Raw genomic sequence first — 16,183 nt, 5'->3', positions numbered from 1 at the left:
GAGACACCTCTGGGGGACGCTCTAAACGGTAAACAACGACTTGCGTCACAGAATACGCGACTACTTAAATAAGGATAATTAGATAGGCACTTAGGTTTATAAGGTGATGCACAAACGTGGACACTTTTCGGTAACTAGCAACAAGTAATAATTTTTTTTTATTATTCCACTACAAGGAAGGATTGCAATCTAAGCTATGTGACGATGCAGTCTAAGATAGGGTTGCCAGACGGTCGGGAATTGGCGGGATTCTCCCGAATTTTTGTATGTCCTCCCGACTCCCGACAAAGCAAATAATCTCCCGAAAAACAAGTTCGATAATTTAAAGTTCACATTTTCGTCAAACGAAACTTGCAAACAACACACAAAAAAAAATTACAAATACTTATGGCAAGAACAAAAACAATAAACATGCTCATTCGGTTTTTATCTATGTGTCACAAATACCTACTATGTTTTTTTTTTCTTATATCTACAGTGCAATGCAAAAATATTTTTGTTTACGTAATATATTACATATGTATAATTAATATTATTAACTTATTTTTTTATTTCCCCCGACCAAATCCCCGAAAAATCGGTTATTGGTCCCGATAAGAGGAAGAATCGATCTGGTAACCGTGGTAGATAGTAGCAGGCTAACCTGTTGGGTTCATGGCATGGCAGTTATATCAAAACGTGTACCGCGTGATTATGGCGGAAACCTACATCACCCACGTCTTTGTTGATAAACAGCCTAGGCCGCAACCTCTCCCACCAGATCGGAGCAGAGAAATTTCTGAAAATATAAATTCCAAAATGCCTCTGCCAGGGATCGAACCAGGGACCTCCCGCTAATAAGACCACGACTCTCACCAATGCGCCAGTAAGGAGGTTAAAGTTTCAGATCATATTTCATTGAAGGCAATGCTAAACTAACGCGTGCTTTGTGCATATAAATTCTGGCTGCCTCAAACAAGCGCGGCGCCTAACGTTTGGTCGTAAAGCACATCAACACGGACGCGGTTTTAACGCCTTGGTTTCAAGCATTTTTCAATACGCATTTTGGGCAAGAATTAAGGCGACTTTTTTTGTCCTCTCTTTTTTAGTCTGGGTCAACAAAACGTTTGCGCAACGCCTTATTTTTGGGCAGACGTGACAGCTAATTCAATGTGACAGACGTACGAGGGTCATCTGAGTTCCCTTTTTTTTCCTTTTCAGTTAGCACATTAAATATGAAAATGTGGATATATATTTCATGTTTTTAGTATTTCTGTTACTTCGTATGGAAAAAGGCGATTAGCACCAAGAAAGTACTCACGACAAAAAGTCATTCTACATTTTTAAGATTGCAGGAAAGGATACATCATCGGACGCAGTCAAGCTTTACCTTAGCTTGACTGGCTGTAAACGCGTTTAAGCAAGCTAAACTTGTTTATGCTTTAAACGTAATGCAGAGCTGCTGTTTGAACATTTGAACGTGTAGCAAAAATAGGTTTAATCAAACGTACGTTTTTCTTCGAAAACGAACGGTGAAATCAGCCCTTAGCTAGTTACATTGTAGATAGGTATGAAGGTTACAAAGATCATTACATTCATGAAAAAGTTTATGGCAAAAAAAAAAAATTATCACGATAAATTATTACAATTAAAATAATAGGTACCTACACATAATACGTATGCAGATATTATTTATGTAAAATCTTAGTAGGTAAATTTCGTAAGCAGAAACTTAATTAAAACGACGTATACCTGCGTAGGTAACAACCAAATAGGTACTTCTATTCAAAACGCCTACGCAATTATTCGCAAGTAAGCCCTGCCTTTTGATTACTAAAGTAAATTAATCTAGTTTACTTTAGTGACTTAATTATTGTTCTTAACATAATATACCTACCTTATACCTACTGTGGATTGCATACTCTATAAAAGAGACTTGACTAATGAAATCTCAGAGCAAGTTTGAATTTCGAAGTTTGGTTGCCTATTTTATAAGTATCCATCAATAATGAGACAAAAATCAAAATGGAGTTTGAAAGATTTTAAGAAAGTTCCATGTTTCATATTCAAAAACATTATTTTTTATTAAAAAGCAGTTATCACAGATAGTGAAAGTTTAATAGATGAAAGTTTAAAATGTAAATTTTTGTAGCTTTGTACAAATTTCTAATCTAATATTTAAACTTCTTTCTATCTAAGCTACAGTTCACCCCACTTTACCTTACCTACAAAAGAAATGTTGTTTTATATCATGTATAGAAAAAAAAAAAAAAAAAAATACAAACGGGAATCTTATAAACTTCGAGCACTCAAATCCACACTTAATATAAAATAGTGAAAATCGTATTTCTATCTGTTTCTGACATACTATTTATTGCATTAAATATTATATAAAGCGCTAAATTAATCTTTAAGTCGCGGTAAAACTATAAGTATAATAATAAAGTAAAGCTGCTTTTACTGGCAGATTAATATCGAAATTTCGGGAACTGTCAGGCAGAACGACCGCAGCATTACTTGGCATTGGTAAACACTCCAACCGCAAGAACCGGTGATATTCTTTATCTCACAGTCATAATAACTATTTATCACCCATTACCGGGGCACTACAGGGCACTGGTCTCAGCCCATAATGAGAAGGGTTTCTAACCGTTTTAGTCCGCCAGACTGGCCAAGTGCGGACTAGTGGATTTCACACAAAATAAATCTGCAAAATATAGATTTTGCAGATTTATTTTGTGTGAAATCATAAAATTTTTGATTAGTGTGTTCCAGAGATTTAAACATTCACGTGCTGTTCAAAAGCGGGTTTTAGAGTATGGAACATGTTTTAATTTTATTTTATCAAACTATAGAAACCGATATATATTAGAGATTTGCATATCGACTGAGAAAAGTACATAAATTCTGTGTAAGGTATTTTTGCTTTTATAATATAATAATGAAGGTTAGGGAAAAATGTTGAGAGTAAATTTTTACGATAAGCGCGCACACCGTCACAAAAAGACCGACACCATGAAGTTAGCATTATAAATGTTGACTATAGTCAACATTTTAGTAGACAGTTGACTTTTAATAATTCAAACAATACCTTTGTTATATTGTTAGTGTCGTTTTTTCTACAAACGTAGAATAAGACGAAAGATAAAATTTTCGAAAAGATTTTTTTCTTGTTAAGCCAAAGTATAACTTCTAACGCGTGTACATAAGTCGGTGTACACACGTCTTTTTTTTTAAATATCCAAGACTATTCCTCTTTATTTTGGTGGTGATAACTGGCAGACGCAGTTTTAATCATTCTTGACGTAGACACAGTCTGGTATTCTGGAGGTGACACGCAAAATTTAGCACCTGCAATGAATATTTGCGGAAGCATCGAACCCGCAAGCTGTTATGTTATGAAGCACCTAAAAACTCTCCGCCGACAGTCAAAATACATGTCAATGCATGTTTTTAAAAAGGTTCACAGGACACAGTAACTATTTTTTAAGTTGTATATAGGTACCTACCTACATATTTTGTGAGTACAAAAAGCCGCATCAAAACTGGCCTCATAGAATGTTATTCTTATTATTCGAAGCTCAGTACTGTGATCCAGAAAATGGTACCTGCCTACTTAGCAATACAAACTTAAAACACGACAACAGCGTCTTGATGTGACCTATAAGTGAAAACCTATTAAAGAACCTGCTCAGAAGTGATAACGTTCCTACGTAATGTAAGAAACCGCCCGCATTCAAAACGTTCCATTTATTTTATCGCTACATCTATACAGACAGACAAAGCGGTCAAAATTATAACACCCCACTATTTGTAGCGGGGTTAAAAAATACGAACGAACACTGAAATAAATACCTACTACTACTTTACATACATTGCGTTGGGTTTCCCTACCCAGGCAAGAAAATCCAACAATATTGAGAACGAACGCGATCGTCCGGTCATACATCGCGCTTCCGAGGCCCAACTCCGAGCAGCACTTTCGCCAACGCTCGGCAACCGTCGGCCGCGCTTGCTCCCCCAGCTGACTGGGAGCGCGACAGAGCGAGATAGAAAGCACAAAATCGAACGCGCGCGAGAAGGACAGCGACCCGCGCAACTCCGACCGCCGCCATTTATTTCTTTACAGTGCTCGACTCCGTCGTAGTGACAGCGTTTTATATCACCGCGAGAACGTTTTCGTTTTATGTAAAAATTGTATATTAAGTTTCATATATATATATTATTATATCCGTGTGGCACGTTATTGGTGGCCGACGAATGTTAAAATATGTGCGTGCAATGCCAAAAAATGCCTCCTGTGTGACGTGTATTAACGCAGCAATGTCCTTATTACCATCTGGTGTCAACAAGAAATAAACGTGGATTATGCAAGTTGGAATGAGATGTGGCCGAGTGTTAGGTAAATTTCGTGTATAATGTGTTGTGGATGTATTGTGAATAGTTTTTTGTGGCATGTTTTCTAGCGGGCATCTGCCGTGCAGGTATCAGGCATGGAACAATGAAGGTACACAATACATAGATAAATAGTGAAAAAAACCATTTGGATTGGCTACACATTTTATGTTCAAGCACGATATCTGTATTTTACAAGTCTGCTTGTTATTTCAGGCGTATATTTAACAGGCGTCATTTCATTTAAACAACTAATATTATCAGAATTCAAAAACAATGATACATCATAGGTGTTTAACTAATGATTGTAATATATACAGGTTAACTACTGAACTATTGCACTGCCTTGCTAGTGATTAGCTTTTGTCCGTTGAGGAGCTACATTCCTAGCCAAATTGAAATGGATCCAGCTGTTCCCCCTTTAAAATTACAATAGATTAATCAAAATCAGTCCGTTGTGACCACAACATAACTAGAGTGTATTTTTTTATACCCCTGTAATCAAAAAAATCCTATCGATACTTTTTTGTATATAGTACCTAGTAGGTATGTTTAAAAAAATAATAAAACAGTTAACGTTACATATAGGTAAGAAAAAGTGGAGTATAATGGAGTATATAAATAATTATTAGTGGAATAACAAAAGAACAAAGGGTTTTAATTACAAAACAAGTATAATACAATAATTAAAACCCATGACGTTACAAACTTTCGAAGTGCTGTCATCATAAAATAAATACCTACTCTAAGGTGGTACTGTGTTAAGCAGAGAAATACATGAAATCGGTACAGTAATTTTTCGGAAATTTAGTTTCATATTTAAAAAAAAAATGACCGGCGCTTTAATAATATCGAAGAACCTGTCTAGAAGTGATACGCCCAGTAATTTGGGCCTAAAATAAATAATTCCAAATTACTGGAACATAACAATAAATAATGAGGCAACCGTAAAACATATTATAGAAACTGTCAAGGAGGCACATGTAGGTAATGCAAACCCAAACCGCGTTAAATCGGCCCCTTATTTTAATAATTACAATAATAAAAAGCATATCATATCATAATAAATACATAGATGAAGTCCCTACACAGGTTGAGAAAAAGCTGATTATGCTCAAATTGCTCAAGGGGAATGCGTTCAGAATGTTTATTCGTGAGACAAAAACCCATACAAAGCGGTTAAACATATACAATACAACATTTAGGTATTCTTTTACCATATTTGTGACCGATTCAATAACAAACACACAAACTAATACACCAAACGTATATACCTGTCCTTCCCCCAGATTAAATGTCGAAAAACGTACGGAGTGTATACTTTGCAGTGTTGAAGCACTAATTGATTGAATCAATTATTTCCATTAACGGAACACGAGTTAGGTATTATACCTACTTATTTGTGTTCGCATTGTTTGCTCACTTCGTTGTTCAAACATGAATTGCTAACTCACCCTAAATTAGGCCGTTTATCACGAAAAATAAAGTGGTTTCAATAAATTGTTGGAATGCAAATTTAACTAAAATTTGTGAAAGTTTCGTTAAAATTGGTTCAACCAATCCTAAAATTTACCCAAACAAACAAACAACGTACCGGTTATCTGACAGACACAATTTTAAAAGTGTGCTTGGCTATTCTACTGGTCAAGTATTAAAAAACATTATGACTTTAAGAGGCTAATAATAATTATTGAATGGTTAATGTAAAATACTGTAAAATTGATCTGTTGGCATTATAAGTTTACTTTCTGATTTTTATCCCAAAATTAAGCTCAGTTCTCTTGGAAGAGGGGACGAAAGTGTTTGAAGATTTTAATCCAGGCTATCGTAAATACATTAAGTGCTGCCACATTTATGAGGCACATGTCTTTCGAAAAACAAAAACGGACGAAGTCGCGGGCAACAGCTAGTATACAATAATCGTCTTGCGCTATCTCACATTAGATATTTGGATAGCTAAAAAAATTCTGACTAACTAAAGATCCAATTTAAAATAGTTAAATAATTGATTGATTGGAAATGTTCTATAATGTCTTTTCTTTAGAAAATAATCTATTTGTGAATCTAACAAGGAATATTGTTGTATTATATATGAAAAAATCTTTTTTTTTAATATTAAATTCAATTAAAATTCATTGGTTATCGTCATCTCATTCATCTGGTGAAACGACAAAATATCAAATCATATAACTGTTATATTTATTGTAAATTGTGTTAACATTGATAAGCATAATTTAAAGGTGATACAATGTAATGCATTAATTATAATTAAGTCTTGATGGCATTATTGTCCATATTTATTTAGAAACTGCGCTGTATTTATTTTGATAATAGGAAACGCCATAGTACCTTATGCATACAAATAAACTACTGCATTGGCCCCAAGTGAACAATATAACCTTAAAACATTTCGTAGAATATTCTCTCAGTTGCTCTCCGATCAATGCAATAAAACTGCACCAAAATCTGTCCAGATTACACACAGGCACACTTACGTTTCACACGTAGTTGTTTCGAAACACAGTCAAAACCTTTTTTTTTTTTTAGATTAGGCTTACACGCTTCGTTTTATCAAGGTTACTGAAATTGAAATTCTACTGTAAATCAACTTTACATTTTACAAAGACAATGGAGTTGTACCATTATTGAAAAGACAATTAACATTAGAATAAATTATTTTAAATCACGAATTGACTGGGTTTCTAATTAATCAATTCTGATTGTTGCGTTAATGAGTATGGGTACTTTTTAAATTAAAATTAATTAAATAAGCATTAGTTAAATACACATTAAAATAAAAAATAAAATATAATTGCAAATAATTGCGCCGTTTTTTCGCATTACGAATTTAAAATATAAAATTATTATAATATTCTACTGATGCCTTATTCGAATTAATTTCAATGTTTTATCTCAAGGTTTCATCACGAATTCAAAACATGAGTATGTAAATATCACTAGCTTTTTTGAATGTTATTTCCGATGCCTTGTACTTAACTTTTTTAAATAACATGTAAGTGCAATTTTTTAAATTTTACAGGAGTAACAGAAAACAATTTTCTTCCTTCTAATTTCCTTCTAAAACATCCGCATGAACGAACTGACATTTTGTACCAATTTGATTTATAACTTATGCACTATTAACATTAACTTCTGCGGTATTGTTTCGAACGTTTTTAGATTATTATCAGTTTCAAACTCAACAATGTTAGTTAAGCGGTATGCAGTTATACGTACCAGCGAGAAATGTTATACACTTTGTTGTAGTAAAGGTTGTTATTTTTCTCTTTTCAGTCAATAAGACTATGAGGGTTGTAAAATAATGCAGTGGCTGCACAAAATATTGACGCTGGCAATCATTTGCGCAGCTGTGGACGCCTCGGGATGCCCCGCGACGTGCTACTGCTTGAGCGAGCACCTGCAATGCATCTACACTGCCGTCCCAGACCACAAACTAACCAAAGAAGTCTTAGCCGACTATGGACGATATCTTCAAGACTTAATTTGGACTGACTCGAACATAACCTCCATAGATATTGATGTATTCAAAGGGCTACACCGTATTCAAAACATCGATTTAAGCGGAAACGAAATTAAGAGAACCGAGCAGGGACTGTTTGCAAGACTGAGCCGATTAAAATATTTAAATCTGTCCAGGAACCACATTGATGATATACCGAGATTCACATTCACCGATCTAGAGAACCTAGAGTTGTTAGACGTGTCTCACAATAATCTACAAGTTTTACCATTCCAGGTGTTCGGGCAGATGACTAAATTACAGTACTTGGATATATCTCATAATAAAATTGCTACTTTCTTAGATTACTATTTTAAGCCCAACCGCCAACTGAAATCACTGTTCCTAAACAATAATAGCCTAGTCAAAATTACTTCAAACGCTCTAGTCAACCTCAAGGAATTGGAGACTCTCGATATATCTAGCAACAAATTAGACCATATACATAAATCTCTATTCGATAGCTTAGAACAGCTGAGAGAACTCTACATGAGCTACAACAATTTCCAAAACATATCACACGAAGCATTTAAAAATCTCAAAAAATTAAAATTGCTTGATATAGGCGGTAATAGACTGAAAGTGATGCCCTCTATGCTCTTCCAACATAACGAAAACTTGATAACAATCTACCTCGATCACACAGAAATAGTTGTATTACAGAACACTAATTTTAAAGGATTACACAATCTGCAGCGACTGTACATAAGAAACAACACCGCGTTGCGAGAAATAGAGCCTTTCGTGTTCCTAGATACGCCTGAACTTACTCATTTGGATATAAGTGCGAATGCATTGACATATTTGCCCCAGTCTTTGCAGGATCTAGATAATTTAGAAGAATTGAAAATAGGCGCAAACCCCTGGTCTTGTGACTGCAGAATGGCCTGGTTCGTTAGCTGGGTGGAAAAGCGAAAGGATATCGTGAAATCAGATTTAAGTTGTCGACTAACCTATCCAAATGATATGTTAACTATCTTGAACAATGCTAATTGTAAGGCTCCTGTTTTAATAAATAGCAGTCCTTTAAGTTTACACAGGCTGCAAACCGATGCACGGCTTCATTGTATATTCGATGGGAATCCATTGCCTTCCATAACCTGGATCACTCCGTCGAGAGACGTGTTTCATTGGAATCCCGAGCCTACACAACCGGACATATTTCATAAGCATGGAATTGCACACGATCAGTATTATCGTCCTATAGACTATAGTAAATCGAGAGTGAAAGTTGAAAAAGATGGATCTCTATTAATAACAGACATTCATAGACAGGACAGTGGGACTTATTTATGCCTAGCTTCAAATCCTTCGGGTAATGTGACTGTAGAAGTTGTCCTAAACATAGACCCAATAACGATGTTCGAAATAAAAATCTACAGTTTGCTTTGTGGAGCGATATGTGCCGCAGCTTTTCTTGGCCTTACACTACTAGTACAGCTCTTACGTCATATATTTGTCAGGTGGGTAATTTCATATTCAATCTTGTAAGTACATCGTTTAACATAGTGGTTAATTTAAACTATCACTGTTTTTTAGGTTTCGCCTCTTGGAGACATGTTGCAGTTGTTGTACATGCGTTAATAGGGACGCTCCTCGCTCTAGACAAATCTACCATATGCTCGACAATATAGAACAGTACAAAAGGCAACAACTAGAAAAGTTAAGAGAAAACTATGCAGTTCAGGTAATCTCATTTATTTTCGAATAGATATACACATACATATTTATTTCAGTGTTAATTAATCGATTGTTCTAATTACTAGGTTCATCGGATCAAAGAGAATTGCACACAACAAATGGACTGGATACAAGGCAGTTATACATCGCAGGCAACTCATTTACGCAATATTCGAGATATAGGCACAAACCATTTGACAGCTATGAAAGATCAATACTATGATCAGGTATGTAAAATGTTCAGTACGATAAATTAGCTTAAGTAATGTTAATATAAAGGACTTCTATGTATTGTAATTTAACTCCTAAGTGACATTTTTCAAATTAATACGTGTGGTAAAAATATTTGTATAATCGTTTTTACCATAATCGTTTGTTTACACAGGTAAAACGTGTCCGCGAATATTCCACCTCGCAACTGAATTGGGTGCGTGAGAACTATGTGTTCCAACGAAACAAAATACGAAAATTCAGTGCCCACCAGATACTAAGATTGCGCGAATCTTATAAATACCAACAGCAGACGTTGAACAAAGTGTTAGAGAACCTGCCTAGTCTGTACTTCGAGAACTGTCGCAACGGGTCCTGCGGGCGAAGCGACTCGATGCCCTTCGATCCGGACGTCGAAGTTATAGACATGTACCTCAAAACCAAGATCGACAAGTTGGCTAAACTACCCAACGTCGATGACGAGAGCAAGATATCGATATACTATACGCCCACGGAACGGTCACTCAACTCGCGCCGAAATTCTCCTGTAACGATACCTGACGGGATTCACATAAACATTATAGAGAGGAGTGGGCCGCCGAAGTTACTAGCTATGATTAAACCGTTGCAACCGGCTCCGCCACCAACTGTCGAAATACACACGCCAGTTTCCGGCTCCCACTCTCCGTCCAGACCAAAGCAGAAGTACAGAGAGGAAGCCAAACCGTCTAGCGAACCTTTACTAGGACATCGAGAACAGCGTCAGGTTCGACGAAAACTGAACTTAGCTGCGAGTGTTAGTTCACCTGAATTGTGCCGAGAGATGGAAAAAGACGAGACGATATCGGAAGATAGAGAAAAAGCTAGGGTGTTAATTGCGGTGGAGTTGGCGCAGCCGGAATGCCAAGTGCGGCATACGGCTGGACAATTAGTGTGCGGAGAATGTGCGCGGTTATGCGAAAATACGCCTTTGTAGTACAGGCTTCTAACGCGGGTGTTTAAGATCTACGCGCTCGGACCCGCGCCCGGTAGAACCGAGGACATACGGCTATCTGATTACAAGGAATCGCCGTCTTATGTGTAGACGTATGCGTATAACTCATCTTGCCTGAAGGTTTTCGAGTATCTAACTTAACTTTACGGTCGAGTGTCGGATCCCGCTTTTACTTGTAAGTAAGCTGTGATAGTCTAGATTTGAATAATGAATGGTAGGTTAAGGAGAATTAATGTGATCTGTACCACTCCTATAACAAGATGGCGCATCTCAAGAACGTCGATGGTTTTCGAATATCACAAACTTTATAGTCTTTGATTCTCCAAAACCATCTCATCAAAGTAAATTTAACCTAACGCTCCTTGATTTGATATCGTAGATTTCGTACTACTCTTTTTATACAGTGTTTTCTCTAGGCACACTGGCTATAGATGTGTAAACAATACACCGCTTTCAAACAAAGAAAGTTAGGTTCATTTTACTCTGAAGAGAATGTGAATGCTCTATACCGTCGACGCTTGCATTGTGCAATCGTACTGAGGGTATCTACTGTTCTTCGTGTAGTGAATCCGATTAAGATTAAGCGTTTCTGTGGGTCATGTAAATATTGTCTGTTCGTTTCTCAATCATTTATTATTTTTCCCCTTTTATGTATTTTTAGGATAAAACTCTTAGAGCGTTATGCATTTTATATTTGTTCGTCTTTAAAAATAGAAATGAGTGTAAGGAAATTGTTACTGTCATTGTTGTAATTTGCTCAGGTTGTTTCAATTTAGTGTATCACGTGCCGTATTTTGAAACTTTTGTGACAAGTTGCCTATCAGTCGTCTTCACATAAAACTCAATTTGGAATCGGCGGTTCTATACTCATTGCTAATTTTGTTTAGATACATGATTTATAAACGATTAAATTGATTTAAAATAAATGAACACCATCGGTTATCAACTGTCAGAAAAGTTATAAAATGTACGTATGTACACCTTCAACTTTCCATAGTGCCTTTGCCCACGGGCGCAGTCAACACCGCTGCTGAACAGGCCGTTAGTAAAAGATATGCACTCTTACTTACGTTATCGTTTCGATTACCGAAACACGGTTACTACACAGTAGATTGACCTTATTAAATTTGTTTTTAAGCGTAAGTTCATTTTGAACATATGTCATTATACAGTCAGAGCGTTGCCATGTTTGTTACATAAAAATCAGAAGAATGTAAGACTTAAAGGTTAGGTATATATTACTTAGTATTTAATATTTATCATATTGTGATGCTCGCTTCTATAATTGTAAAAGTGAAAATCTTTTACGAAGATTTGAATCGTAGATATACTATATGATATTTTCATCTTTATGTCCATCGGTATAAGATAGATACTAGAAACTACTACGAGATAGAGATATTGGTAATGCCACGTGTCTATTACAGTTCATTATTGACAAATAGTAGAGTTCATGCATTTAATGGTGGGCCATTTATTATCAAAAATTTACGCCAGGGCATATTAACAAAAACTTGTATAAAGATGCGTGTGACGCGCGTGATTATAGCGCCGTGTGCGAAGGCTCTTACATAATGAATTCATTAACATTTGATTGAATCATCATAAACTTGACACATTGGTGTAGCTAGGCAGGAACTTGGGCGCACCCGGTGAAAAACATAGTACCTCCATTCGTAGGAGTGTTATAAGGAATTTCAAAGAATCGAAACAAACAAAAAAAATAACTAGTAGTTTGGGGCAAAATAATTTTTGATCCCTTCTTTGTTATAATTATAAGTATTTAATTAGTTTACTTTTTTACTTTTTGTATATTGTCGATTAACTGTGTGCCCCCAAATCACTTAGAAAATAATAGCTACGCCAGTGATAAACTATGAACCACAACGGATACCTAACTATTTATATAATACAATGTACACTATATATTTTGTGACACCGCCGTATGTAAACAAGTCTTGCAGTTATATGCCAAATGCTACATACAACAATGATTATATTGTATAATGTTTCTTTAATATAAAATTATACAATTATTGTTGAAAATTTTCTAAATATTATAAAATATGAGAGTAAGCAAATCGTGAGAAATAAATTATTTTTCAATGTATCTGTATGTTTCAATTTGTTTCCTTTTTTTTTTTTTGAAAATCTCATTCAGAAATATATTAAACATATTTTTTTTAAGGCTCTTTAATTAAATAGTTTTAAGCGACTACTAATAATGAATCTTCTTCGTATTATTTTGGAACAAAGCAATATTTAAATTTTCAAGGAATTGAGATAATTTAGTTTTATCCTTTTAATTGAGGGACTGTTACCTAAGTAACAAGTCACCCTTATAATAAGTTTTAATCATTCATATTCATCTCTTATGAAGAACCATAATGCAAGATTAACTCATACGCGTTACTGAATAAAATTACCAAAATCGATTTCCGCAGAGATACTGCTGCCCTAACACTCAAAAACATATCTCAGAACATAGTCTGCGTGTGTAAAGAATTTAACCTGTAAAAATCGGCTCAGAATTTTTAAAGGAAAAGCGCCCTTTTGATGCCTATTTAAACCACACGCTATAACAATTAAAAGGTGCTATCAGTTTAAGTGCGACAAAACGCTTTTGCACAACTTTTCCGATGTTATGCCACGTTTATTATTTATTAAAATTCAAAATCCATTTATTTCAAGTAGGCCCAGTTTATAAGCACTTCGGATCAAGTCAAGTCAATCTGTGACCCTACCACCGGTTCGGAAGGCACCGAGTCTTGAGCTGGCAAGAAATTTAGAGGAACTCTTTTTCAGTGAAAAAATGTATATACATATAATACATTTTCGATCTTGTGAGAGATGAGAGCGGAGCCTGCTTCCAAGAAGGCTTGTTGTTAAAAAAAAAACATTTATCGTATAGTAACCACGATTTATTAAATGTGTTTTAACACATTGTTTAAACTTATGCGTTGGCAGATCCAAAATTACCTTGGGAATCATATTATAAAAGCATATACTCAATCGCACAAATGACTTCTGCACCTTTCGCAAACAATATGCAGATGATACTAACTTATATCCATTTCGAGTAAGGCGGTTGTTTATATCCACTTTTCCTTTATAAAGAGTAATGTTTTATCTTACAAATACTATATTGTTATAAATATATTGTGAGGCTACCGTATACCTATTTCCTTTAAATATTTCACTGAGAGATTCACGTCATTTAAGTTTGTTTATTGACCGTACAGCTCTTTTCTGCAATTTGAATATAGTTTAAATATCAGCAGCTTTGCCCCATAATAAGATCCCGTAAGGCATCACACTATGAAAGGACGCAAAGTAAACAAGTCTTGCTGTTTCAAAGTCAGAAATCTGTCTCATTTTCCTAAAGGCGTAGACAGCCGAGCTTAGATTAACTGCTAGTGTATCTATATGGGTACCCCACTGAAGCTACAGTCTAAGGTCATGCCCAGAAAAATTGTGGAATCTACAATTTTTAGTGATTCTTAATATTTTATTATACTCGTATTTTCATTAACTTTCTTTACATTTGGTAAAATAAATTCCATACAAATAGTTTTTTTTTGCATTTAAAAATAAATTATTGTCAGTTAACCAGTGCGACATATGCGGCATAACGCGGCTTTTATCGTCAGAGTATCTCTACCCGTATCAGTTTTAAAAATTCGAGATTTATCATCTGCAAACAGTACAAAATCACGAGTTGCACTGACATGGTTGGTAGATCATTTATATACACCAAAAATAGAAAGGGACCCAAAATGTAACCCTTTGGATCACCCATTGACGTTAGACATTAGACGACCCCTGCGACTTAATGTCTTTTATGCATACCCTTTGGTTTCTATCACTGAGATAAGAGGCAACCAAATTAAATGCAACGTTTTTGATACTGGGCAAGTTTAATAAGCAAGGTTTTATGATCAACACAATCGAATGCTTTGGATGGATCACAATGGCATGCTGCGAAAACACAGGCATCGCAAAAATATTTTGAAAGTTTAGCGGCTGCATCCGTAGTTCTACGAGCTTTAGTTAAACCGTACTGCTCCGGATGTAGTAAGTTATTTACATTGAAGTGATTTAAAAGTTAATTTAATATAATTTTTTCAAAGATCTAAGAGCTGGTAAGATTGAAATGGGTCTGTAATTGTTAACATAATTTTTTTGCCAGATTTAAATAGAGGAATAAGTTCACTATGTTTCATTAAATTTGGAAAAGTACATCTATCAATACATTCATTAAAATAATGGCTAAATAAGGTGCAATAACGTCTATAATGTTATATATTACTATAACAGACAGATATACCCCATAGATCAGCTGTTTTTTTTCAGTTTTAACAACTTAAAATTCTGTATTATATCCGATGCGGATATGTTTTAAATCAAATAAAACGTTGCACTTTTTAACGGGCTAAATAAGGGTAAAGAGCAGTACGCTCTTTACCCTTGTTTAAGCCTCTGTCTCTATCTCAGTCAAGTGTAGAGAAAAAACGACAGATTTCACGGAAACTAAGTTTGTTTGCTTAACGGTTTCCTAAGACCGAGGTAAGGCTTACCACGTTTTATAGATCTTTTAAAGATCGTTAAAATCTGAGCACGGTCACTGAACAGCAAGTTTGCTATTGCAGCTGTGTCTCAATGGTCGATCGATTTCGTTATACTACTCGAAAAGAAAAGTTTTTTGTTATAATTATGTGTAGCAAATAGTAGCATAAGTCTGTTTACATGCGTTTGACTTAAAACGAATGCGCTAGACTTTGAGATATGTTTGACTTAAATATTTAATTTCGACTTACGATAACTCAGCGAAATGTAAACATAACGTGAATAGACACCTACGATACAGGCTTACCTTATTAGGTAAACAAAGGCTATTTCATTTTGTAGTAAAATTGTTTATTGCTAATAACTTATTTTTCTGTAATAATTTTAATATTTTAATGTTAAATTTGCTCATTAATCGACCACTGTTAACCTATTTTAATAGCAGAACATGTTGAACAAACGCAATGCCAAACATGGGTCATCTTTTAGCGAGTTACAATGGCATTCACAGGTTGAAAAAACCCTTTGCTTCGGAGATTAAAAAATATAAGTATAGATCTTCACTTTCGTTCCATAAAAGATATAAGAAGAATTAAGAAACGTGGCATGAACTGTAGTATTCAGTTCACGCCACGCACATGCCACGCACATGCATGCTATGTTTTTTTTTATGTTTTCCTCTAATAAATAATTATTCTTGTTCATCAACATTCTTATAGTTCACTGCTCTCATATAAAAGAGTGATATAAAAGGCTAGTTGGCAACATTACAGTATTTATAATAAGTTTTCAAAGAAATAACTGAAAAAAAGTTGTCATAAAAAAATGTGCAGTGACAA

At 35.0% G+C, this 16,183-nt stretch overlaps 2 protein-coding genes across 4 annotated transcripts in view; one reads left to right on the top strand and one right to left on the bottom strand.

Moving 5' to 3' along the window:
- The window catches only part of LOC120625162 (putative oxidoreductase GLYR1 homolog), a 66,055-nt gene that overhangs the window by 35,946 nt on the left and 13,926 nt on the right, over positions 1-16,183 (bottom strand). The window lies entirely within an intron of this gene.
- On the top strand, positions 4,097-10,985 carry LOC120625161 (immunoglobulin domain and leucine-rich repeat-containing protein 2-like). The gene is made up of 5 exons (XM_039892131.1): positions 4,097-4,381; positions 7,669-9,357; positions 9,434-9,581; positions 9,661-9,801; positions 9,960-10,985. The coding sequence occupies exons 2-5, from the start codon at positions 7,697-7,699 to the stop codon at positions 10,758-10,760; spliced, it is 2,751 nt and encodes a 916-aa protein (XP_039748065.1). The 5' UTR covers positions 4,097-4,381; positions 7,669-7,696; the 3' UTR covers positions 10,761-10,985.

The sequence above is a fragment of the Pararge aegeria genome, chromosome 7, assembly GCF_905163445.1.
Source record: "Pararge aegeria chromosome 7, ilParAegt1.1, whole genome shotgun sequence".
NCBI lineage: Eukaryota > Metazoa > Arthropoda > Insecta > Lepidoptera > Nymphalidae > Pararge > Pararge aegeria.
Note: the sequence above shows the minus strand (reverse complement) of the source record. Positions and strands in the feature narration are given on the sequence as shown.

What these genes read in the sequence shown, in the direction of transcription:
- LOC120625161 (XM_039892131.1), top strand. Translation starts at nt 7,697, where the DNA reads ATGCAGTGGCTGCACAAAATATTGACGCTGGCAATCATTTGCGCAGCT. An exon ending in GAGAAAACTATGCAGTTCAG is followed by an intron (nt 9,582 to 9,660) that starts GTAATCTCATTT and finishes TCTAATTACTAG; the next exon opens with GTTCATCGGATCAAAGAGAA. An exon ending in AAGATCAATACTATGATCAG is followed by an intron (nt 9,802 to 9,959) that starts GTATGTAAAATG and finishes TTGTTTACACAG; the next exon opens with GTAAAACGTGTCCGCGAATA.